The sequence below is a fragment of the Dipodomys merriami genome, unplaced genomic scaffold (assembly GCF_024711535.1).
Source record: "Dipodomys merriami isolate MVZ:Mamm:240054 unplaced genomic scaffold, mDipMer1.0.p SCAF_4, whole genome shotgun sequence".
NCBI lineage: Eukaryota > Metazoa > Chordata > Mammalia > Rodentia > Heteromyidae > Dipodomys > Dipodomys merriami.
This window is the reverse complement of record NW_027205603.1, coordinates 18,068,926-18,095,454: the sequence shown is the minus strand read 5'-3', so window position 1 is coordinate 18,095,454 and position 26,529 is coordinate 18,068,926. Positions and strand designations below refer to the sequence as shown.

The 26,529-nt window shown below is 51.0% G+C and overlaps 1 protein-coding gene across 1 annotated transcript in view; it reads right to left on the bottom strand.

Moving 5' to 3' along the window:
- Positions 1-1,377: 1,377 nt before the first annotated feature.
- Nid1 (nidogen 1) overlaps positions 1,378-26,529 on the bottom strand; it is a 51,009-nt gene continuing 25,857 nt past the window's right edge. Inside the window, exons 9-20 of the mRNA XM_069990620.1 lie at positions 25,744-25,887; positions 20,368-20,493; positions 17,644-17,793; positions 16,392-16,514; positions 12,098-12,328; positions 11,300-11,472; positions 9,878-10,004; positions 7,745-7,916; positions 6,287-6,444; positions 5,047-5,170; positions 4,520-4,632; positions 1,378-3,323 (exon numbers count right to left, since the gene is read on the bottom strand). Coding sequence (XP_069846721.1) covers positions 3,202-3,323; positions 4,520-4,632; positions 5,047-5,170; positions 6,287-6,444; positions 7,745-7,916; positions 9,878-10,004; positions 11,300-11,472; positions 12,098-12,328; positions 16,392-16,514; positions 17,644-17,793; positions 20,368-20,493; positions 25,744-25,887 — 1,763 coding nt within the window. The 3' untranslated portion in view covers positions 1,378-3,201. The remainder of the gene's footprint in view (positions 3,324-4,519; positions 4,633-5,046; positions 5,171-6,286; positions 6,445-7,744; positions 7,917-9,877; positions 10,005-11,299; positions 11,473-12,097; positions 12,329-16,391; positions 16,515-17,643; positions 17,794-20,367; positions 20,494-25,743; positions 25,888-26,529) is intronic.

Genomic DNA, 26,529 nt, shown 5'->3' with positions numbered 1-26,529 from the left:
ACTGTCTTGGGAAAAGACAGGCTGGATTTAATTACTAATCACCAGGCTGAGATCACCGGCTGCACTCTAAGTCACCTGTGCCCACCTGAGCACAAGCAGCTAGGATGCTGCTCTCAGATCTGTCCCTTACGCCTTTTCACTCTTCCTTAACATCTGCGCCATCTTAACAATGTTAACTCACAGGAGATTTGCTCAGTGCTAAGTCCACAGAGGCAGCTTTGGAGGAGGAGAGGGGGTACTGAGCCTACAACCTGGTGGATGGATGTTGATCTAAAGTTCTCAATGTTTAAGAGGTGTAAATGTTAATCTCCTCGATCGGATCATTGTACTCTGCAACGTGTGACAAATGATCATTTTCCTCTCCCACAGATTTGTATAATTGAAACATTATTTTTTTAATTCCCTTGCTGGCTGTGTCTTGATATGTCACCACCTGACACGTTGCTTTGCATGAAAGTAAAGGGCTGAGAGGTAAATAGAAAGCGCTGAATCGCAGGACACACAGATAGGCCAGCTTGGCCTCTGCTGTGCCTGGAGAACAAAAGGTTGGTTTCATTGGGGAAAGAAGAAATTCTGAAAGTTGTTTAGGAGCAAGTTATTGGAGCTTGTCTTAAAGCCACGGCAGGTGTGCAGTTGATATGGCTTTTGGGGCCTCTGGAAGCAGGCGTTGGTCACCTTCACGTGTTCCCTGTGGCTTTGTGGCTGTTTGGTTACAGGTGACAGGGTTGGCTCCAGAGTGCGCAGTCTCTCCCCCCAAGGGCACCAGGGAATGAGCTGTGCTCTTAAGTCCACAAAGAGCAAGATGCCAGCCTGGACTTGCTGGGCCAGCAGCTAGTGGATAGCACAGACAGGGAGGGGACAGATAAAAGGACCCAGCTCTCGCCAAGGGCACTTGGTAAGAGGAAGCACTGTGCAATAGTAAGCCCGCCTTATTCGAAGATGACAGGTGATATAGATGGTGCAGAGATCAATAACGACAAAAAGAATTTTTAAAAAAAGTAATTACACAGCTCTGCTGATGGGAGGAAGCTGGGTCTCAGCTGTGTTTTGATGGGGTATGACTGGCAGGCACACTTTCCTTTCATTTTGTGAAATAAATCTCCCAAAGTAAAATGTGTCTAGCAGGCGTAAGTGATTGTTTTAGATTTGTTGGAAGATTGCATGTCTTTAGTTAAAGTTGGGGGGGCACATTATGAGGAACAATGAATGAAGCACCCACAGTCCAGTGCTGAGCTCTCTGCACCCCGAGCATTCGTGGGTTTTTGTCAACCAAGGTCCCCTTGGATACAGACGCAATGACTACCAAGGATCTACCACCATTTATATACCATGCAATTAATTATTCACCTGGTTAAAGCATGCACCACCTATTAAAAAAACACAAAGAAAATTTTCTTTTTATGTACTTAGGTTTATGAAATCCTATTGAAAACAGAATTATTCACATGATTTTTCTTTGAAACATTTAAAAAAATTTCTGCACTGCTCTTTGTACAGATGTATCACCTGGTGTCTGTATAAATGTGAGGGACAGTTAATAAGCACCTTCAGTGGTTTCCACAGCTTCAGAACTTATGTAAAACATCTTAGGATGAACCTAGTAACAAGAATAAAAACAGCCACATGGGGGTCAGTACTTGTTATAGAGGGCTTGATATGTAAATGATAAATACCAAAAAAAAGTGAAAGTCAAGGGGCTGGCTACATACAAGACCCACATGTTCCCCAACTCTCGTGATTCTTGGGGGTACAGTTGTCTCTCAGAACAGCTTCCAATCCTGTAAGGTAAGATTGTCTTCCAGGCACTCAGGTCCTCCTGAGCATGGGAGGGAAAGGCCAAAGCAGGGGCGATGGAGGGGCTGGGGGGGGCGGCAGTGGAGGGGGGCTCTCCACCCGAACCAGGGAAATTCTTCATTCATAAGCATTCTTCAGTGCAATGGACTGGCTCATCTCTGGGGTTATTTCAGGATTTCCTCCCTCCTTCCTCCAGGGTTTTCCACCCCTGTTCTCCATCAGTCTCTCTGTGAAGCTCACACTAAAGCTTCTCCACTTTCTCACCCCCACATTCTACTGACCGAAACTCCTCAGCTTTCAATCCACCATCTCCACTGGCTTAAGACTCTGGGAAGCAACCAGAAAGGTCAGTTCTAGAAACACCCCTGTGACCATACCAACACGGTCCCCTGAATTAACCCAATGAGCAAAGGTCTAGAGCATCAGGAGAAATGCTCAATTAGAACTTTCTGGACTGTATCTTTAGATTTTTTTTAAAAACTGCCAACAAAAACTGCCAACAATGGCCAAGCTAGAGAGGTCAATGAAAGAGCAAGTTCATGTTTGAAAGTGTTCTCAGACACAAGGCCCGGGAGGGGAGGGGGTGGGGAGGGCAAGGTAGCAGGCCACTGCGGATGGCCCCCACGAGGAGGCTGGACATCGGTGCCAAGAGCAGGCACCGGACACCACACACCGAGATGCAGGTGCTCTGGGCAAAGGGGAAGCACTCAGTAATGTCTGGCATAATTTAAGCTGTATAAAAACGGTGCTCTAGGCTCAGACATCTTCCTCTGTATCTTAACATTGCTACAACTTAACTTCCTCCTTCTTTGACTTAAGCCTTTAACAACCTAAGCATTCCACTGAAATCCCAATAGTCTACCCGAGGGGTGACATCAGGAGGGCAGGGCAGGGCGGGGCACAATGGAAAGGCCAGGCATTCCAAGGCAGGGATCCAGGCAGGATGGAGGTGTACAGAATAGAAGGTTGGGAGTACAGGGAAACCAGCACCAACAGAGTCCGGGAAGGGTAGTGCCCTCCTTCACTGCCTTGTCAAGGCAGGCCCTGGGTGCTAATGCTGAGCTACTGGGCTGGTGAGTACGTTAGCATAAAGGCTGAGCCCAGAAGGCACCAGAAGGCACTGGAAAGGATGCATGTGGTCCGTGGAGGGCAGCCAGGAGGGGGCGTGTGTGAGGACGCAGGAGCGGGTGCATCACGTTACTCCAGACTCCAGAAGCTTGTGTGATCATTGGAGTCCAGCCTTCACGTGGGGGCGGGGACACCCAATGGGAAGGGGTGGGGGAAGGCTGTTGGGCCCAGGCTGGGCCTAGTGGTCTCTCTGCTGCAGGGCAGTTTCTGGTCCAGACCAAGTGTCCTCACGTGGGGTGTGGCATGAAACACTTGGTGAGGAGACAAGGCACTCCGTCTTCACTTGCGCTCGATACAGTCGACGCCCACAGTGTTGTCCGGGCAGCTGCAGGTCCTGCTCCCCGGGGTGGCCAGGCAGAGGTGGGTGCAGCCACCATTGTTCACAGAGCAGTAGTTGTGGCCTAGAGAAAGCAGACGTCAGTCCCGCCTCTCCTCCCACCCGATCCCAAGGCTGGCCGTCCAGAGGGAGGGACTAACCCCTCACTAACCCCACCCAGGGTTCTAAGAAGCCAAGGGAATGGGGGATCACTGTGCTAAGTCTGTCACCTTGTCACTAAGGCAGATGGGCAAGGCCTCAGACTCTTGCCTTGGATGCTCTACAGACTCAGAGGCTAAGCAGATCTCAGGGAGGGCCTCCCAACTGTAACAGAGCCCCGAGTTCTGTCTATGAGGAAGGATCTTCCTGTGGAGGCCAGGCTAAGCTCAGATTCATGATCCCCCCGGCCTCAGCCTGCTGAGGGCTGGGATTACAGATGTGCGCCACTACTCTTGCCTTCACAATCTTTCTTTTTTGGTAGTCCTGGTGTTTGAACTCAGGGCCTAGGCAGGTGTTATACTGCTTGTCCCATCCACAGGGTTGGAATTTCAAACACAAAGTCCTCCTTCTCTAGCTGGCAGTCCAGCCTCACAGCGATGCAAATCAGGAGGGAAGGCAGATTAAGCAGACCCACAAGAGGCAGCCTGGCAAGAGGCCTCTGCCTGTAGCTCTGGGTGGCCTCTGTGTGACTTTGGGCCATGGCCTTCATTTCCTCATCTTAAAACAGACATAACAACTGGGCACCAGTGGCTCACGCCTGTAATCCCAGCTGCTCAGGAGGCTGAGCTCTAAGGATTGTGCTTCAAAGACAGACCAGGTAGGAGAGTCATGAAACTCTTATCTCCTATTAATCACAGGAAAAAAAAGCCAGAAGTAGAGCTGTAACTCAAGTGGTATAGCACCAGCCAGGAGAAAAAGGAGCTCAGGGACAGCAACTAGGCCCTGAGTTCAAACCCCAGAACTGGCAAAAAAAAAAAAAAAAGAGGAGGAGGAGGAGGAGGGGGTAGGGGAGGAAGAGGAACAACAGACACAATAATGACTGGAAATGGAGCTGGGGCTCATGTGGTCGAGCGCCAGCCTTGAGCAGAAAGGTCAAGTGAGAACTCAAGGCCCGGAGTTCAAGCCCCAGTACCTGTCTGGCCTGTCTGGCCCTGAGCCCACAGACACTGTGACCCTGCCCAGGACTTTTATGTCCTCATGCTGCGCTGTCAGCTGTCAGCCTGCAGCTCTAGGCCAAGGACATTGGCCGCCACCCCAGGTCCCCAGGGGCAGGGCAGTTACCTTGGGGACACTGCGCTAGGGCCATGGTGATGCCATAAGGCCGCGTCTGCTTGTGGGGGTGGAAGGCGTCAGTCTCTTTGGAAATGGCGAGGTCCATGGCTATCACAGAATTCCTGGAAAACAGCTGGGGGGAGTCAATACACACCGTGCTCCCAACAGCTGGAGGAGGGCCTAGAGGTGGTGGACAGGCCTGGCCTGGCCACCCTCCCTCCTCAGGAAGGGGGGAGTGGTGGCGGGGGGAGGGTGCCAGAGCCTGCAGTGCTCTGGATCTCAAGAAAGGGCTCAACTTCCGGTTCCAGGCAGGCCCCAAGCTTTCACCTCCTCTGGCCAGGTCAAGAAGAAGCCTTGGCATGAGCCTCTGGCCCTCCTTAGGGGGCAGCACGGGGCGCGCTCAGGAGCTCCCCACCCACCCCCCAACCCTAGCCTTCTCCCCTGTCCCCTAGCCCTGGAGGCTCTCAGGGCAGGAGGAAGGCCTGGCCTCCCAGGGCAGCGGGTGAGCTGCAGCCCCCAAGGCGCGGCTGACTCACGTCTTCCAGTCTGTGTAATAGAGATTCTTCCCATGGCTGGTCACAGCGAAAGGGTACTGGAGGCCTTCGAGAGCCCTGTGGCTGCCGGGCCGCTCCGGGTGCAGGCACTCTGCCCGATGGGTGCCTGTGGCCGCAGACAAACCCCTCACTGTTCACGCACACGCGGGCCCTGCGTGCCGCACAGCTCCTCGCTCAGCCTGCCCGGGCCTCCCCCCTGCATCCTCACCCCTGCAGCCTGCATGCATGGACTCAGGACACCCAGCCGCTGCACACTGCTGATGACTGTCAGCCTGTGCTTGCATCTCGGGGTTCAAACCCTACTCCCTGCCCAGCCCCACGGTCGGTATCCGCCTGTGTACCCACATAGCGTCAGGACTCACAAGAGACTCAGCAGACTTACACCAAGGGGGATGGGGCTGCTCCCCCCGATGGGCATCCTGCCCCCACATCCCAGCCCGAGGGACACCCTGGTGTCGCCCAAGGCAGAGCAGCTGGCAGTGACTGCCCTTCCTGGACTCAAAGCTCTTAAGTCCTTGGAGGCAAATGGAGCCATGCATGGCTCCACCACCTTCCTGCACTGCCATCTGAAATAAGGGCTGGCCAACTCTGTGAGTGTGCGTGTGTATATGTATGTGTGTGCATGTGTGTATGCACATGTGTGCATGTGTGTGCATGTGTGTGCATGTGTGTGGTGCATGCATGTGCATGCATGTGCATGTCAGAACTGGGTCCTGAACTCAGGGCCTCACACTCTTGCTTGGCTTTTTCACTCAAGGCAGGATCTCTACCACTTGAGCCACAGTTCCACTTCCAGCTTTGGGATGGTTTACTGAGAGACGCTTCGTTTTGTCTGCCTGGGTTGGCTTCGAACTTCCACCCTCAGATCTCCTGAGTAGCTAGGACTAAGGACGTAAGCCACCAGTGCCCAGCCTCCGCTCTTTCTTTTTTTTTTTTTTTTTTTTTTTTTTGCTTATGTGGTGCTGAGGAATCAAACCCAGGGCCTCAGGCATGCAAGGCAAGCGCTCTACCACTGAGCCACCTTCCCAGCCCTCCTCCGCTCTTTCTTAAAGGTCCACACAGTAATCATTTTAGGTTTGTAAATGGAACCATTTTGCAATGTAAAAAACATCCCGAGCATCTAGGCTACACAAAACACGGGCGGCGGGTTAGATGTGTGTGGGAGCCTGCCACCTCCCGACTGCCATGGAGAAGCTCCCGACAGCAGGAAGCCTCCAGTCACCTGCGTCCACCCAGCAGAGCTGAGATGAGAAGGGGTCGAAGGTCAGGCCGTTGGGCAGGCCCAGATTGTCCTGCGCGAGGATCCTGCGGTTCCTGCCATCCATGTAGGAAGTTTCAATTTTGGGATTATCTCTGTCCCAGTCTGTCCAGTAAAGGTTCCTGGAGGAAAAAAAGGAGGTGAATGGAACAGGAATCCTGACAGTTTAAAAGTTTAGAAAGGGAAGTGGCGCTGTGGCTCAAGCAGTAGAGCGCTCGCCTTGAGCTGAAGAGTGCAGGGATAGCGCCCAGGCCCAGAGTTCAAGCCCCACGACCAAAAAAAAAAAGTTTAGGAAGAACATTGCTTGTGTGTCTGTGCCAATCCTGGGGCTTGAACTCTTGCAGTCCCTGAGTTTTCTTGCTCAAGGCTAGCACTCTGCCCCTTGAACCACAGGGCCACTTCTGGCTTTTTTCTGAGTAGTTTTTTGGAGATAAGAATCTCAAGGACTTTCCCCGATTGGGCTGGCTTTGAACCATGATCCTCAGATCTCAGCTTCCTGAGTAAGCAATGAGTAGCTAGGATTATAGGTGTGAGCCACCAGCGCCCAGCAGAACACTTGCAAAGAACCTAATGCAGGAAGTGGAGGTGTGGCTCACGTAGTAGAATGCCAGCCTTGAGTAAAAAAGCCAAGCAAAAGAAAGGATGAGGCCCTGAGTCCAAAACTCAGTACTGCCACAAAGATACAGAAAAGAACCTATGAGAAGGAACGGGAGGCCAGCAAGCAGCGAGGTGGACGGGATCTGAAGGTGACCGGGTGATTCTTTGACAAGAATCCTGAGATTTAGCACCTGGCCCACAGTTGTTATTCTGCTGCCAATAAACCCAGTTCTCATTTTCATAACTGACATGGGATACTCCAAAAAAGCTGCCAACCACATTAAAACCTGCCAACGGACAGGGGCACACGACAGGCCCAGAGAACCAGACTGGAGCAAGAAGCGGAAGTTGGCAAAGGTGGCATTGGGGGCCCTGCTGCCTGGGAGGTGGGGCTGTGAGGGGACAGCGTGGTCCCGGGCAGGCTGCAGAAAGCCACCAGAAGGCATCTGCAGGATGCTGGGGTGGGAAGGGGGGGAGGAAGGCTGTCGCAGGCAGGAGCCAGGTACCATGTAGGTCACCTCGATACTCTTTTGGGGCTTTGCACAACCTGAGTATTGACCTGCATCCAACCCACACAGAAGAGACCCCTTTCTGAGGTGTCAGCTGACAGGGTCTCTTGTAAGAGATCTGAAAACAACAAGGCACTGTGCTCTCTGGAGCGCTTGCCTGGCCCCTCGCTAGCTCGCAGGACACCCGAGGTCACCCACGGTGGACTCACACCCTGTGCTCGCTCATCTCAGGAGAGGAGCAAGCTAGACTTAGAACCTCACTTTGGAGATTCCTAAGGAGCAACGGAGCAGAGCAGAGTACACACGCACACCATACCCTCTCACGGGGTCCACCACGATGCCCCTGGGATTCACCAAATGCGTCTCGAACAGCACCCGGCGTTGGGTGCCATCCAGCTTGGAGACTTCTATCCGGTCCAGGTAAGAATCCGTCCAGAACAGGTTCCGGCCAAGATGGTCCACAGCAAGGCCCTCCGGACTTCCCAGATCTGCACCAAATGCAGAGCAACTCTGGTTTTCTAGGTATTCCTTCATTTCTGGGCAGGTGAGATGAGGCTCATTCTTTTTCCTTTTTTTGTGGAGTTAAGGACAGGGCCTGGGGCCTCGGGCACGCTGGGCAAACGCTAGAGGACACTTGCTGATTACACAGTGCTGTGTCCTGGGCCAGTCCTGCTACTTGGAGAAAGCAACGGGGGGATGTGAAGGGCTTCCTGATTATTGGACAAGTGAAGTAGATCATGACACCAATGAAAGGCTGCTCAAACTTCAACACATGGAAAAAAGAGGAGCCCATGTTTCTGAGTGCATGAAATCACCACAAGGCAGGGAGGTCCTGCTGCCATCATCCGAACCCCCAGGGAACAACAATCTGGGCTGTGCAAAAACAGACATTCATTGCCAAGTTCTCTCACTCTCCCCCACCCTCCCCTCCTCGTGATCTTTCCTCTACAAAGATTGGGATTTGGCTTCATTTTGTTGTTAGTGTAACAGGCTTTTGCTTGGAACACAGCTCAGTGTGCTGCAGGTTCTGGGTGATTATCAGCTCCCAGAGCAACAGGAAATAGCAGGTGATGAACTATTCCCCTCTTCCTCTGTGTTTTGAAAGCAAATCACCACAGATCATAGCAATCACATTTTTTAGAGACAAAGAAGAGGCAGAAAGACGTTCTCAAACTTCTGCTCATTAAGCCAAAGCATAAAAACTAACCATCCACTTCCAAAACGTGATTCAAATCAGATCTCAGTGCAAAGCTGGACAGAGTCCATTCATCCTCTGCTGATCCCGGCTCTATGGACTCTAGGGCAGCATGATGATATTCTTGCTCAAAGCAAGAATTATTCCCAAATCAGATGAGTAATGCCTTAGGCTACAGAGGAATGCTGACCATTTTCCCACAGGAGATTTTTGCTGCAGTGGTGGTCTGTCCTTTAGATCAAATGTGCTGTACAGAACAGCCTTGACTTGAATGGAGAGCGACAATCAATGCACATATTTATTTAGCTCTTGGCTCACTCTTTTTTCTGAGCGCACAGCCATAGATGTGTACAGTTTTATTTACTTATTGGCTGTGGCAGTACTGGGGCTTGAACTCAGGGACTTGGGAGCTACCTGTCCCTCAGCTTTTTTGCTCAAAGCTGCTTCTCTACCACTTGTGCCACAGCTCCATTTCTGGAGCTGGTTAATTAGAAATAAAGTCGCAGGGACATTCCTGCCTAGGCTGGCTTCCAGCCTCAATCCTCAGATCTTATCCTCCTGAATAGATAAAGAGTATGGGCATAAGCCACCAGTGCCTCGATTCACACATTTTTAAGTTAAGGTTACATGTGTTTAAATGTTCAAGTAAGGGTATACCAAAGCAGCAGAAAGTTAAACATCAGTAACCCAATGAAAATCCAAAATTGTGTGCAAAAGTTGATCCAGGCTGGCTGTCTTCCTAGGCTATCCAAGCAAGTATGGGGGTGGGGAGGCAGGACAGAACTGCCCCAACCTCTCCCCGCCCATCCACCATGTTACAGTTGAAACAATAATGCTTTAACTGGACAACTGTCTTGGGAATAGACTCCAGGCTCAGGGTCATTCTTGGTCATATACTTAGGACCATCCTGACTTTTATCTCCACCTGCTTTGCCTTTGGGAAGAGTCATGGAACCTACTGAGAATCAAGTTAAGTCTCAGCCGCCAGTGGAGGCGTGGAGGTGGAAACTCCAGAGTGAGTTTGCCTTCATTGCTTTCAAAGAAAGGTGCTTGCCTTCATTATATTACCCCAAGGCAAGTGGCAAAAGTCAGCTACATTGTCCCTGACTTGGTAACCCATGAGTGGCTGAGGACACTTTACTGGAGTTGGGAAGGTGGCTCTGAAGCAAAGACCCTGGGCCCATACTCACACTCTGTAAGCAAACACCCCCTCTTCCTGCCCATGGGACTGAGAAGGTGAGATTCTGCGCCTACCTTGTCTAATGATGGTGGTGGGCTCTCCACCATGCAGGCTCGCTCTGCCAATGGAAGGCTCGGAGATGTCTGTCCAGTAGACCATCTTATCCACACAGTCAAAGGCCAGTCCAATGATGACTTTCTCCTGCAGGACAGGAAAGGAGTTGAGAAGGATCCGCCCCCAGCGTGTGCGCATAATGATGGCAACAAGCTACGCACGCTTTCCTGTCTCTGGAAAGTTTTATACATAAAGTATCTTTGATTCATTTGAACGTTGTGTCATTGTGTTGTGTGAATTCTTTATATGGTTCAAATAAAATTCATATCTATCCACCTGTATGTACACGTGCTATGGACATTCTCTTTCATCCGTAGTTCACCTCTTTATTTTTTTTAATGGTGTTGACTTTGAAAGGTAGAAGTTGTAAAGAATAAAAGGCATAAATATTGGGAAGGAAGAAATAAAATTTCTCTAAAGTAATGACTGTTTTCCTGGGGAATCTATAAGCTATTGTAACTAATCAGCCAAGCCCAGTGGTGCACACCTAAAGTCCCAGTTTCTTCCAAGACTGAGGCTGGGCCAGGCACCAGTGGCTCACGCCTGTAATCCTAGCTACTCAGGAGACTGAGATCATGGTTCAAAGCCAGCCCAGGCTTTTCCAATAAACCCCTAAAAAAGCTGGAAGTGGCACTGCAGCTCAAGTGGTAGAGTGCTAGGCTTGATCAAAAGAAGCTAAGGGACAGTGCCCAGGCCCTAACTGGCAAAAAAAAACAAAAAAAAAAAAAACTGAGGCAGGAGGATCACTTGAGCCAAGGAGTTGGAGGCCAGCCTGGAAAAGAAAGTGAGAACCTATCTGCATTTTTAAAAAAAATCACAAAAACACTTTTAAAAACCTCACCCAAACTATTACAATGACTGAAATGACTGAATCTATAGCAATGTTACAGGACACAATTATTTCTGCATACTAGCAAAAAATAAATAGAAACTTCAAAATCAATGTTTATTTACACCCAGGTACTGATGGCTCACACCTGTGATCCTAACAACTCAGAAGGCTGAGGTCTGAGGATCACAGTTCAAAGCCAGCCTAGGCACACAAATCCAAGAAACTCTTATCTCCAATTAACCAGCAACAGAAGTGCAGCTATGGCTAATGCAACCCAACAGCTATAGACAGACAAGACACAGATCCCATGGAGCCGTAGGCAAGGCCTTCAGTACACACACACACACACACACACACACACACACACACACACACACACACACACACACACACACACACACACACACACACACACACACACACACACACACCCTATATGAACCAAGGGAGGGGCCCACTGACGGAGGGACACTCAGGGCAATGTAGAGGAGGCCTAGACCGGGGGTCCCACCTAGACCTGGGCTCCCCATGGCCCCCGGCCCACACTTACCGGGACATGCAGCAGTGTCTTGGCTTCCTCCTTCTTCATGCTGCTGCCCTCCAGAGGCACGTGCCCGATCTTCCCGGCCTGGGCAAAGAGCAGGTGGGTCCCGGGGGGCAGGGGTGTGACGGCAGTGGGCAGAGCAGGCCTCTGGTGAATGGGAGGAGGCACCGTACTCAGACCTAGGAGGCAAGGAAGGTCAGACAGCGGAGGCGGGGATTGGGGGAGGGGGGGAAGAGCACAGAAACGCAAATGTTCATACGCACGTGCATGCGCGCGCACACACACACATGCACACCCACGCATGCACCCACAGCCCCGGGCATGGCCCAGCCACACAGCGTCTGTGTTTTCTGTCTGGAAGAGCCAGAGGCTGAAAGCCCAGCCTGGGAAAGGGTGTCTGTGAAGAGGGTAAGGCAGCCGGCGGACCAGTGGGTGGAAACAAACGGCCAGCTCCTCCAACAGAAGTGACTCTGCCCAGCCAGCCAGGTGTACGTCCCACCCCCAATCCTAGCTACCTGGGGCCCCCTATTCTCTCTCCCTCACTGCCAACGCTGATTTCATGGCCACTCTCATCCTCCTGGCTGCTTCTGCTTTCTGCATCGCAGTCTCAGCCCCAAACCCCCATGCTCTTGGCCTGGCCCCGTTCCCCTCCCCCACACCCCTCCACTCTCCTCCAAATGTGCCATGTACACTGTTCCTGTGGGACATGGGGTGGAGGGGGAGAGGGGAGAGCCGGCTGAGCAAGCTGACACCCCAGACAGGTGGCTGGGCTCTGTCCAGCCCCAGCCAGCCGCGGTCACTTACACGGGGGCCTCATCCCGGGCCTGGTCCTGGTGCCCTCCAGCTCGCGGCCTTCACGATCCACGCACCAGCAGTAGCCCGTGCTGCTGTGGCACTGGGTGGGCGCATACTGGCCGTGCTCATCACACTCGGGGACAAACACCCCCGGCAGCTGGGGCCGCTGCGCGTCCGCTCCCCCCGCCGCGGCGCCCAGGAGGCGCTCGCGCTCATGCTGGCACCGCGTCTTCTCCGCCTCTGTGGACAACAAGCAAAGGACAGTGTCACCCAGGACGGGCATGCCTGCCAGGCTTCAGGCACCAGCAATCCAGCCCTGTCGCTCTCCCAGCTCAGACTACAACCACTGGACTTTACCTTCCCTAGGTTAAAAACGTGATTATTTAGAGTATCATGACTGTATCAGAGAGTGAATGAAAATAACAGAAAAGGAGCCATTTTAAAGCGAGCCCATCAAGTGGCATCGGCCACGTTCAGTGCTTGTGGCCGCTGTCACTGTCTGGCCCTGAAATATCCACATCTGGCTCACACCTGTAATCCTAGCTACCCAGGAGGCTGAGATGTGAGGACGGCAATTTAAAGCCAGCCCAAGTGGGAAAGTCCATGAGACTCTGATATCCAGTGAACCACTAAACAGCTAGAAGTGGACCAGCACCATCCCCGAGCAAAAAAAGCTAAGGAACAGCATCCAGGCCTGGCTGGCTGGCTTTGAACCATGCTCCTATGTGGCTAGGATTGCAGGTGTGAGCCAACAGTTCCCAGATTGCTTTGGTTATGTTTGACCTAGTCTTGCTCAGCCGGCCAGAATGCAATCCTCCTGTTTACACTTCTCACACAGCTGGGATCACAGACATGTCCTTTCATACTCTGCTTGTTATTAGTTGATGGAGTCTCTCAAACTTGAACCACTATCTTCCTGATCTCAGTTTCCTGGGTAGCCAGGATTTAAGAATTGATAAGAAGCCAGCCAGCCCAGGCAGGAAAGTCCATGATACTCTTATCTTTATTAAACCACCAGAAAACCAGAAGTGGTGCTGTGGCTCAAGTGGTAGAGCACTCACCTTAAGCTGAGGGACAGCGCCCAGGCCCAGAGTTCAAACCCCATGACCAAAAAAAAAGGACTGACAAAAAGCAGAGATCAGATCTCAGTCCTGACTCATGAACGTTTTGAATGTTTATGGCAAGCTGGAAGCTCGGCAGTCTCTCGGGATGTCTCGCAGTCTGGCCAGCAGACAGTGGGAATGACCCAGGGCTCCAACGGGCCCCTGTGGAGGCCACCAGGGCCTCTGGGGAATTTTGCACCAAGGGCCTGGGCTTGCTCAGAGCTGGAAAAATGCTGACTCGTTAAAAGTTGGTTTGCTGGGCCCGGGGAGGATGCACTCAAGCCCTGATTCTTATCTGAGGGGGATGGAAGTCTGGGGTGACTCGCTTCAAGATGGGACATAGAGAGCACTAGAAAATGAAGCAAAGTAGAGAACTAGGGGAGACAGCACATTCTGGATCTCTGCATCTGCATTCCATCCCTCCTACCCCCCTACCACACCCCCTGCTTGAATTGGTTTCTCCGTCAAAGGAACGGCCCGTGCAGCTTCTGATGGGCTCCAGAGAAGAGAGGGTGAGAAGTGTATGGGAGATTCTAGAAGCCAAGCTTCTCTGGGGACAGACAACAGGGACTGGCAGGAAGACCGAATGGAGTTGTTTGTGCAAGTGTCATTTACTTGGACTCTTCTGGCATGGTATGGGGGTCTTACAGGGACCCCAGCTGCTACACAGGATACGAGCACTTCCGTGATGCACCCTGCTGGATGTGGCGGTGGTACAGGGTGATGACAGGTCTGCTAGCTCAGATTTCTGGCCCTCAGCCTCAGCTACCCCAGGCCCAATGGATACTTGATAGCCCAGGAGTGCCATGTTCCCAAGAATGGGAATCTATCTATCTATCTATCTATCTATCTATCTATCTATCTATCTATCTATCTATCTATCTGTTTGTAGAGGGGCTCGAACTCAAGACCTGGGCTATGTCCCTGAGCAAAAGTGCTAGCACTAGGGAGCTACCACTTGGAGTCACAGTGCCATTTCCAGTTTTCTGAGTAGTTTGTTGGCAATAAAAGTCTTTCCTGCCCAGGCTGGCTTCAAACCATGATCCTCAGATCTCAGCCTCCTAAGTAGGTAGGATTACAGGTATAAGCCACCAGTGCCTGGCCCAAGAATGGGAATTTATAAGTAGAGGGAAAACAGTGTTAACCTGGAAGACTCTTTTTTCCCCTTTTTATGCTGGTGCTGGGGCTTGAACTCAGGGTCTAGTGTTCTTGCTAAGTTTGCTAAGCTTTCTTGTTGAGCTAGTGCTCTTGTTCAAGGCTGATGCTAAACTACTTGAGCCATATCTCCACTTCCCACTTTTTTTGCTGGTTAAGTGGAGATAAGAGAGTCTCTTGGATAAGCTGAGACTCAAGACCTCTCCTGGATCACAGTTAAAGCTCGGGAACAGGTTTGGCTTGGGAGCCAGTCCCTTCTGTATCCGGTAGGTAACTGGTATGTGCTGAATGCTCCGCCGTCCTTCAACATGACTGGCACGGAGTCCAAATCACATGGAAAATACTCTGCAAATGTTTTCAAACAATATTTTAGTTAGCATTCGTGTTGCAGCTGGAGAATCTCAAAGGTAGCCTGTGTGCTGGGTCCCAGACTGCCCAGCCCTTACAGTGCTGAGTGACGAATGTCTGTGGCATGTACCAGCCAGCCAGCCGTGGCAATCTGCTACTTCAATCCAAGCAGGGTCCCCTCTCTGTCCCTCTCTCTCCACCAAGGAGGTGACTCCAGCCAGGGCCTGTTGCTTCTAGTGCACATTTTATGTAGAACATAGGCTTATCTTCAGGCAGGTTTGTATTTTCTATACATAGGAGCACGACAGGGTATATTCCTTTGTAGCTCTGCCTAAGTTATGTTTTTGAGGTTTATCCACAAATGTCTATTATTGCATTATATGAACTGAACCACATCATCACCCCTTCCTCTCACAGATTCCACGCAGACCTTCTTCCTTTACAATCTGCAGGGACATTCAAGCACATTCCTTGTAGACAGGGTGTGGGGGCGGGCAGGGATTTCTTCAGGGAACAGGGTTCCATACACACACATGTAAGCAAATAGCCCCTATTAACATTATCACTGTTTCATCTTCCTTTCCCAGCCTACAAGTCTGAATTTGTTTCTGTTTAGTAAATAGTCATAAAGACAGGGCAAAGAGTCAGACTAAAACAAATACAAACAAAACTGAAACATCTGTGTGCCTTTGAACTGGAGCTGTGGCGCCAGCCTTAAAAACTAATGAGTGCTAGTCTAACAGCTGCTACAATGCCCCACACCAGTGACCGTGAACTCATCTCTACAAGCCTTCCCTGTCTAATCTGGACAGGGCTAGATCCTCATCCATAACCTCAAAACAAAAAGTTGATGCTGCTTGAATCCCTTAGACATAGAAGGGTTGGGAATCTTTTGCTATCAAGGCCCAGTAGTGAGCCTGAGAGTTCTCAGCCCCACGGAACTTCAGTCTCTGTTATAACTATTGAAGCCTGCCTTCCTAATGGCCAAGCAGCCACAAATGATGCAGAAGCTAATGTGTGTGGCTGTATTCCAATAAAACTTTATTTATAAACACACACAGTGGGCTAAACTCGGCTCCATGACCCTGAGGAAGCTACTAATTTCTATGTAAATTTGACTGAGCCACAAGCACCCAGATATTTGGTTACACACTATTCTGGGTGCTTCGTTGAGGGTGTTTGTTGTTTTTTATAAAAATTAACCTTTAAATGGATAGAACAAGTAGATTATCAGGTCCTCGGATTACAACAGGCTTGAGCCACGAGTGCCCAGTTCCATGCTTTTCTGTTAAGGCTTTCCGTGGGTGGGATGAGGCCCAGTCCTCCTTGGTTCTTGGGCTTTCGGTCTTGAACTTTGATGCTGCCTATGGCAAAACTGGGGATCTGTCAGCCTCCTGAACGATGTGGGTTGTGTTCTTGTGATCTATCCTCTGGGCTCTGTTTCTCTGGAGAGCGCTGGCACAGGCAGCCCTTCCTCAGCCTGCACTGCTGGCTCAAGTTCTCAGGAGGATCCCCCCCAGGCTGCTGATATGACTGTGGGCCCTGGGGTTACACCCTGAACAGCTCTGTGCCAAAGCCCATGCTCGGTCTCTCTCTCTAGAGACCGCTGAGAACTCGCCAGGAGCTGCCACTTCCCTGTACACTCAGCACTGATGTCATAGTACAGCAACAGATCTCCAACCCCGCATGCCCCTTACCTCCGGGCTCGCATCGGAAGCCGTCTCCCTGGTAGCCAGGTTTGCAGCGGCATGTGAAGGATCCTGGCAAGTTGTAGCAGACAGCGTCGGGGTGACATCGGCCTGGCTGGCATTCATCCACGTCTGAAAAACCACCACAGGCCAGGAGGCCACAAGATTATTTCCAGAATTCATGGTGGACACAATCATTCACACCAGTTGCTAAGATCTCCAGGAACCTGCTTCCGGTCTGGAAACTGGGACTTTTAAACTCACAAAGCATGGATTCCTGGGACACTGATGTGCTCACCATTTCTATCCAACACATTTACAAGTGCAGTTCACTCTGACCATGTCTCCATGGAAAACCAGACTGGTCAAAGGAAAAAGAAAGGGTCTGCTCGTATGGAGAGGTGATCCCACTCACCATAAACAAGAGCTGCCCAAGCTTTGAACTTTGGGGCTTGAACTCTGGGCCTGATGAACACTGTCCCTCAGCTCTTCAGCTCAAGGCTAGAGCTCTACCACTTGAGCCACTGCATCACTTCTGGTTTTCTGAGTGGTTTATTGGAGATTAAAGTCTCACAGATGTTCCTGCCCGGGCTGGCTTTGAACCAGGATCCTTAGATCTCAGCCTCCTGAGTAGCTAGGATTACAGGCGTGAGCTATAGGCATGAGCCATCAGCGCCTGGCTTTGTACATCACCTTTACAATAACAATAAAAAATACTCTGCTTTGCAAATCAAGAACCCTAGGATGCTTTATTAATCATGCAGCTTCAAACTACCTTATTCACACCAGCCAGACAAGCTGCCCCCATGTGTGAAAGGATTCCATCAACCATTTATTCTCTGACTCTGCAGACATTTATTCAAAAAGGAAACTTGGTTTTTGTGGAGAAATCTGTGGCAACCCAACTGAATGATTGCATAGATCTTGTTACATAAATTCATGGACTTTAAGCTCTGTAGGCCGAGATTATTTTTCTTCTTGCAAAACACAAACAAAATCCTCTATGTGGGCAGAAAGCAGGTGTCTGATCATTGTGTAATCAACACGTCATGGAGAACAAATTAGCTGGGGGAAAACAGCCCCCAAAGAGAACACATAGTATTCCCTATGTGCTTTGCAGCTCTCAGAGAGATACAGGCAGGAGCCAGCTCACTCAGTGGTGCTGGACCAGAGTCCTTTGGTTTAGGGGGAAGTGGGTAACCAGAGAACAATGTAAACCCTTGCAGGGTGCGCAGAAGGTCAAGTTAGAGTGGCCTCGTACCTTGGCAGGCCCGGCCGTCCCCAGAGAAGCCAGGCAGGCAGGAGCAGGTGTACGAGGTCCCCCCGGTGTAGACGCACTGGGCCCGCTGTGGGATGTCGCAGTCATGCAGGCCGGCCTCACAGTAGTTGATGGGCCGCTGGTCCACGATAGCTTCAGAACAGAAGGTCCACGCACATGGGTGGGAGAAGGCCCTGAGCAGGCCGGCACCTCCCAAACCTCTTCCCACCCGCACTTCAGTCCAGTCCTGTGGGCCCTAAAAGACCCAGATCTCCCCACATCTCTGCAGGCTGCACCCTTGCTCCCCACTGGGTTGTGCCTCTGCCGACTCCCCACAGACCGACACCCCGGCTGGTCACTCGGCCTGGCTTTCAACTGTGGCTTTGCCCTAGGACTCTGGCTCAGGCCTGTCTGAGCACAAAAGGCCAGGACCCAACTGCCTTCCTCTGGGTGTGCACACACAGCATCTGCAGGGGCCACGCTTCCCACGGGAATACACAGCTCGCAGTGGGAAAGCCACACGCCCACTGCCAAAGCCAAGGTCAAAGTCACAGGGGAAAGAAGAGAAGACCTTCCCCAAGGCGGCCAAGGGTTTCTTGCCCAAGAGACGGCAGGTGGCCCTGGGGTGACTGTAAGCACTGGTGGGTCACTCCTATACCCATGGATTCTTTTCTCCTGAACAAACTGGAATGCCTTCAGCATATGGAGCGTGGGAGGCCAGCCGAGGGGACTCCTGCGTTCCAACGGCTCTGGTGACAGTGCTCACAGAATGAGGGCTGAGGAAGCAGGCGCCGGCCCCGCCTTGTGTGCTTGCCTCAAGATGGGAATCAGGGCCGAGATCAGAGCCATGGTTTCCAACGTCCAGTGACTCAGGGCTCCCACTGGGACCATTTGTTTCTGGTGTTCTGGAAGCCTCAAGACGGGATTGAGTCCCAGTCCCTCAGCACACCCAGGTCAGGGTCCTCTCCCTGAGCAAAGGAGCCAACTAAAAGGGAAAAGAGCTAAGGGGGCTGGAAGCTTCCAGGGCCCTCAGCCGCTGGGATCATCAGTAAGCCCTCCAAGGCTAGATCTCAGGGAACACAGCGATCCTTGTTTTGGAGCAATGGAATCCACTATCCAAGCAGCTGGCTCAGAATTTGACACACAGAACTGGGGAAGGCTGGAGGTTGGGGGAGAGGACAGGGGTGGCCGGGGACCTCCCTGTGCGCCCCCCGGCAGCTCATGCAGTGCTGCTTATGTACTTGGTGGGCCACAGGAGGCCAATGACCTCACATCCATGATCTCACTCAGATGGGGAGCTGCGGCCCCTGCCCTGTCCTCCCACGCGTGTGACATCACCCCTGCCTTCCCCGCTCAGGCCTCAAGTTGGATCTCAGTGACCATAAGGGGTAAAGAGTCCACCACCCACGCTCCAACCAACACAGGATGTCAAGACTATTGCACTAAAAGCAAACTTCACCATCTGCTGTAACTCCAAAAACAGAGGAGGAAATCAGGCTGCGGACACAAACTCACACTCTCTACTGAGAAGAAAACAAGGAAGTTCAGCAGCGCCAGTGAAATCTCAGCCCCATGGAAAGGGGACAGGCCTCCCAAGGCCACAGATGTTTGGGTCACACTCAACACACGAGGACTGCCAGTTCCCTCCCTCCCGCCCTGCCGACACCAACCGGGACCTTGGCTTCTAACCCAAGCTCCCAGACGAGCAAAGGAAGCATATTCTAGACTGAACAAACAGCCAGGGGACATCCGCTGGCTGATACAGGACTGGAGGGTGTTTGTCCATTGGCAGACATGCTGAGGTCAGGTGTTTAGCTCAGCACGTCGGCATCTGGACCTGGAAATCTCCAAGAATCTTTGAACTTAAAATGGACCCGTCATGAAACCAACTGTCAAGGCAGACAAGAAAAATGTGGTTGGCCAACATCTTCCTTATTCCCCAGATCATTGTCAACCAACAACGTAATTAGCATCAATAATAGTACTGACTTACTTCAAAACATGCTTAGGGGGCTGGGAAGGTGGCTCAGTGGTAGAGCGCTTGCCTTGCATGCTCAAGGCCCTGGGTTCGATTCCTCAGCACCACATAAGCAAAAAGAAAAAAGCCGGAAGTGGCACTGTGGCTCAAGTGGTAGAGCGCTAGCCTTGAGCTGAAGAGCTGAGGGACAGTGCCCAGGCCCAGAGTTCAGGCCCCACAACCGGACCCAAAAAAAAAAAAAAAACATGCTTAGAAGTTCTGCAATGTATGGTCTATAAAATTAAGATCCACAAATGGAATGGTCCCAAGTAGGGTTTTAGATGTAACTCGGGTAGAATTCAATCTAACGGTAGAAACATGTCCCAGAGGAGTCATCCTTCAACACCAACCCTAGGTTGTATATGGCATGGTCTTAGTTAACTATTAAAGAGTATACTGAAGCCAGGTAAGGGTGTCTCACACTTATAATCCTAGCTACTCAGGAGGCTAAAATCTGAGGATCGTAGTTCAAAGCTAGCCCAGGAGGAAAGGTCCAATTAACCACCAGAAAGCCTTATGCAAAAAAGCTCAGTCAGAGACAATGCCCACACCCTTAGTTCAAGCCCCCAGACCGGCATAGATAGATAGATAGATAGACAGACAGACAGACAGACAGATAGATAGATAGAAGAAGCAAGTGGCTCCTTTGCCATGAAGCTCATAGTATGCACCATGAATGTGTGTTTTGATAAACTGCCTGGAAAACTTACCTACGCATGTTCCCCTGTCTGAAAAGCTGTAGCCCTCCACACATTCACAGCGGAAAGTTCCCGGGAGGTTGTTACAGATTTGATGGCTCCCACACACTGAGGGTTGTTCCTTACATTCATCAATATCTGCAGCAAATTGTTGAAAAATGAAGATTTGTTTTAGCCTCTTCAACATCACAGAAAGCATTTTCCCCATCCATCTTAAGACAAATTTTCTGTATCTGCAAAGCAGTATGAAATGAAGATTTCTTTTCCCAGAGCGTGACTTAGCCAGGGGTCCACCAGGCCCTTTCAAGTAGGTGCCCCTCCACCTCTTCCCAAGCTAGTTCCTGAGATGGGGACCCTCCAGACAAGTCCCTTATGTCAGACAAGAGAAAGACACACGACACACATGCCTTACACGTGGGAGTATATTGAAATACACTGCTGGACTTTCCTCCGATCACGACAACTAACCAAAGTTGGCTATTTTACAACCCAACAATGAAAATGTGAATGTCACCTAGAGCTTAATGGACTGAGAGTGGGGAATCTCAGAAGATGGCTAACAGACCAGAGTCATCTCCTCTCAAGCGACCACACTAGAGCCTGGGCCAGGGGTAACAACCGATGCCTTGTGGTTGAACAGAGGTGGATCCAAACCCAGTCTCCCTAATGAGTGTGGTCTTGTGCAGGTTACCTCAACCACTCAGCCTCCGTTTCCACAGCAGTAAATAAGTGTAAAAATACTCATTGTGTGGTTCGTCTGAGGAGTAGAGAGCATGGATGTGGCCCGGGAGCCTCTGCACAGCCACGACACGGAGCTCTGATGAGACTCATTAGACGCTCCTCCTCCACCCCCAGTTCTGGCCACAGACGTGGCCAATTCTGGGAACCAAGGTCACTGGCTCTGGGTTCCAGTCTGTGGCTACTACTCGTAAGGCCAGCTGGCCCAGAAGAGAAACTGCTAACCTCTATTATCACGGTTACCTGTCACACACAGACAGGTTGGATGGGAACAACTGCACCAGGTCCTTCTCACAGCCGCCTCACCCCCTCCTGAAAATGTGTGTGCAGAGGCTTGCATAAGTGCTGAGGCCGCTCGGGCAGGGCCGGTGCCTCCAGCCTCCCCTCAGGGCTTGCACTCAAATCGTTCACCCCAGTCGGGCCAGTCCCTTCATCGGGGAGACCCTGTCCTGCTGGCGATGTTCTTGGGCAAGGCACCTTTGTGACAGCAGTCCAATGTCTGGGCCAGATCCAGGCAGAAGCCCAAATGAAAGGCTGATGAACTTTTTGAAAGCTCTGTGTGTGTGTGTGTGTGTGTGTGTGTGTGTGTGTGTGTGTGTGTGTGTGTGTGTGTGTGTGTGTGTGTGTGTGTGTGTGTGTGTGTGTGTGTGTGTGTGTGTGTGTGTGTGTGTGTGTGTGTGTGTCACACAGGCATTCAGGTAAAGGTCTGTGCCAAGCACAGCGGGAGGGGTGGACTGCAGCTGGGTGGAGATGAGGCCACACAGCAAGCGTACGTCTTCCGGTCCCATCTACCAGCTGCTGCTCCTACACCCACGCACTCCATTCCACACCTCTCGGGAGGCTCCCACAGATGCATGCACATGCTGTTCAACCATGGGGCCTCTGATGGCTTAGACGCAACTATGGAAAGCGCAGAGCAGAGCAGCAGGCTCCAATCAAGGCACTGGAGCCCAATCACCAGGGAGCTTCCAAGCCTCCATCCACCCAGGGAACATCTGCGGGGAGGGACGCTATGTGTTCAGAAAATGTCCCGGGCCACCAGGCTCCTCCCCCATGGCTGACCCCACACTTGACCTTCAGCACCATAGGCCAACAGGGCCTGGGTAAAGGAACAAGGGACAATCCTCCCCCACCACTATGCTGGTCAATACACCCCTCCCAGAGATGAGATCCTACCCAGCCTCTTCCCCAACCCTCGCAGCCCTGGCAGTTTAGAAACTGCTTAACGTACATTCTATACTATAAATTGAGGCCAGAAGCTAAACCCTTCCTTTCATGGGACTGAGACTTGGTAACCATGGGGACGGTGCCCAGTAACCATGGTAACTACCTCAGTCACACTGCTCATCATCAGGCCAGCTTCCGGTCCAGCATGAGCTTCACCTGTGGTTACCAGTCTGCCCGACGGGAATTCTGGATTCTTAACTATGCTGCTTTTCACAGATTTTTCAATGACCGTTTCTCCCACTGTTCCTTTCAGACCAGTCTCCTTGAGAAGAAGTCTCATTGTCATTTTGCTAAATGTCTTCTATATACTCAACACCTGTTCGTTGGAGATGAGCCAGAACTGTCTCTACGGACAGCAGACCGAGAAGCGCATGGCACCCTCTGTCTCGCAGTGTGTGAACCACGGAGGGCCGTGGTCCAGCTAGGAATCTCCAAGTTATCTGGGAGGGTCACGGTGCGACGTTCCCAAGCCAGCCTAACCTCCCTTTGAATCTACCCTCCTACTTCAACGCTGCACACCCGGAAGCACCAAGTCCTTCTCCTCACAGGCACGTCCCAGGTCAAAAATGACCCATAAGCCATCTGCTTAATGCGATTTCTATCAAAAGCCTCATGTCCCCATGCATTAGTGCTCTGGGGCGTGTTCTAGTGAGCCCGGACAATAGGAGCCTGGCTAGGAATATCCCACATTCCACGCAGCTAATATTCCAGAAGGACCACTGAGCACTGGACAAAAGCAAGTGCACACACGAGCACCTGCTTCCAGATCTCCTGGGCGTGACAGAGGACATAAAGCAGGCTGGCCATCCCTAAGCGCCAAGCTGGGGCGCCAAGAGCAGAGGCCTCCGGAAGGTCAGCTGGCAGCAGCAGCACGCTGATAGGCAGGTAGCTTTTAGAGTGGAAGTGGAACTCATAATGATGGAGAAGCTGTGTCACAATGAAAGGGTTCCCCCGTGTGGTCTCCCCACCACTCTCATGACTTACAGGTGCTCTGTTCATACACACACACACACACACACACACACACACACACACACACACACACACACACACACACACACACACACACACACACACACACACACACACACACACACACACACACACACGCACACTCTGCATGAGCCGTCCTAAGCCAAACACAGTCATTTGAGACGAGCCTGCTCTTTAGGCAAAGACTGAACAACTGTCCACAGGAAAGTCTTTGAAGTTAAATTATAAATGATTTTTTTTTGGGTCCAGTCATGGGGCCTGAACTCTGGGCCTGGGCGCTGTCCCTCAGCTCTTCAGCTCAAGGCTAGTGCTCTACCACTGGAGCCACAGCTAGACTTCCAGCTTTTTTCTTTTTGCTTATGTGGTGCTGAGGAATCAAACCCAGGGCCTCATGCATGCAAGGCAAGCGCTCTACCACTGAGCCACCTTCCCAGCCCTAATGATTTTTTTTTAAGTAGCACCAGAAGAAAGGAGTGTAATAAAGGGGTGTAATAAAATCACTGCTCACCTCTGAACTTCCATGAGGAGAAACAAGAAGCATGGTCAGGGATATGGAGAAAATAGAACTCCATCACTGCTGGTAGACACCACCACCATGGAAAGTAATATGGCGGCTCCTCAAAATATTCAACATAGAATTACAGGATGATGCAGCAGCTGGGCACTGCTGACCTATAATCGCAGCTACTCAGGAGGCTGAGATCTGAGGATCACAACTTGAACCCAACTCAGGAAGGCAAATCTGTGAGACTCTGATCTCCAGTTAACCAGCAGAAAGTTGGGAGTCGAGCTGTGGCTCAAGTAGTAGGGCTCCAGCCTGGCGCAGAAAAAAGCTAAAGAACAATGCGCAGGCACTGAGTTCAAGGCCTAGTACTGGCACATACAAGAATATGATCCAACCATCTCACTTTGGGTAGGTACCCAAAGGGACTAGGAACAGCAACTCCAACCGTGTTTGTACACCCAGGCTTGTATCAGCATTATACACAATAGCCAAAAGGTGGGGCAAGCCTGATGTCCAAGGCAGATGGACAGATAAAAATACCAAGAGAAAAGAAGCCAGGAGTCATTGGCTCACGCCTGTAATCCTAGCTACTCAGAAGGCTGAGATCTGAGGATTACGGTTCAAACCAGCCAGGAAAGTCCGTGAGACTCTTATCTCCAATAAGCCACCAGAAAACCAGAAGTGGCTTGTGGCTCAAGTGGTAGAGCGCTCGCCTTGAGCTGAAGAGCTGAGGGACAGCACCCAGGCCCAGAGTTCAAGCCCCATGACTGACCAAAAAAAAAAGAGAGAGAGAGAAAAAAGGAATTCTGGCACACACCACAATATAGGACATCATGCTAGCCACCAAAGGAGGAATGCTGTATGATTCCACGACATTCCCAGGTTCACAAGATTCACAAGAGAGGAGACAGAGTGGTGGTGGGCAGGGGCTGGGAGGAGGAGGAGGGAGCAGTGCAGTGGGCACAGGGCTTGTTGTGCCAGATGACGGAGTTTAAGATGATGGTCATGGTTTCACAGCATGTAAATGTACTTAACAGCATTCTGCTGCACACTGAAATGGAGCTGGTGTGGTAACCCCAGCCTGTAGCCTGGCACCCGGGAGGCAGACATGTAAGGGGAGTCCTGAGGTTGAGGTTAACTTAGGCTACCTAGTGAAACTGTCTTAGAAAAACCAAGGAATGCACATGCATCTCATGATAGAGTACTTGTCTCATTTGTGCAAGTTTGATCCCCGATGAAAGTTCTTTCTAAAGTAAACTTTGTATGTGTTATTTTATATGTATTTTACAACAAAACATTGTTTTTCAAAAGAATTAAGAGTGTCAGCAACTAAACGAGGTAGCTTGTGAAACTTTTTTTTTTCTCCTTCAGTCTGGAGCTTGAACTCAGGGCCGGGGCACTGTCCCTGAGCTCTGCAGCTCAAGGATAGCATTCTACCATTTTGAGCCACAGAACCACTTCTGATTTTCTGGTGGTTAATTGGAAATAAGAGTGTCACGGACTTTCCTGCCAGGGCTGGCTTTGAACTGTGATCCTCATATCTCAGCCTCCTGAGTAGCTAGGATTATAGGCATGAGCCACTGGTGCCTGCTTACTTGTGAAACTCTTAAAGCAGCAAAGCCTGAGTAAATCACAGCTCACAGTCTGACCAGCCATGACCTCGACTTCCCTTTGACCTTTCACACTGAGAACCTGAGAGTGTACAGGAAGAGCTAGGACCATACAGTGGAAGAAAGAGGGAGGGAAGGAAAGAAGGATAGAAGCTGAACCCAGGACAGGACCCAGGGGACAGCAGGCACATAGGTGCACAAGCAGGCATTCTACTCTGCCGTGCGTGCTAGATCCTGGGTCTAGAATCTGTGTGCTCCCTCCTAGCTGGTCCCCTAGCTCCCCGCATGCCCCACCCATCAGAAGCCAAGCCTTACCATGGCAGGTCTGCCCGTCTCCTCGGAAGCCGACAGAGCACTCACACAGGAACTGGGTCCCGGGGCCGGGGCGGCACGCAGCATTGGCATCACACCCGTGCGTGCCGATGTAGCAGGGATTCTGAAGGGCATCAGGGGAGCCATCTGTGAAGGCAGACAGGAAGCAAGTGAACGTCAGGACCTCGAGGAGGCCTCCTGCTAACACAGGAAGCAGGTAATGATAAATACTGATGGAATGGGTATGTCAGTGACCTTGGCAGAATCATTACACATTGCAAACATGTATTGACAGTAACTGCATTGCATCCAGATGCACCATGATTAATGTGTCCATTAAAAATAGTTAAAGGCTGTGGCTCATGCCTGTAATCCCAGCTACTCAGGAGGCTGAGATCTGAGGATTGTGGTTCAAAGCTGAGTTAACTTGGGCAGGAAAGTCTGTGAGACTCTCATCTCCAATTAACCACCAGAAAACTAGAGGTGGAGCTGTGGCTCAAAGTGGTAGGGCACTAGCCTTGAGCAAAAGAAGCTCAGAGACCACACCCAGTCCATGAGTTCAAACATAAATAAGTAAAATAAAAATAAGTAAATAAATAGAAAGGAAAAATTACTAAAAAGCTGTCCAGAGCCAACATGAAATTAATCTCTAGTGACCTAAGTTTTTTTTTTCCCTTTCTCCCTCAAGGTATTTTAGCATGATCTTCTCCTCTAGATTTCAGAGTAAGAAAGCAAACTGCAAACACCAGAGAGCAAAGGTTTCTGACACATGTGAGCACGGAGCAGGTG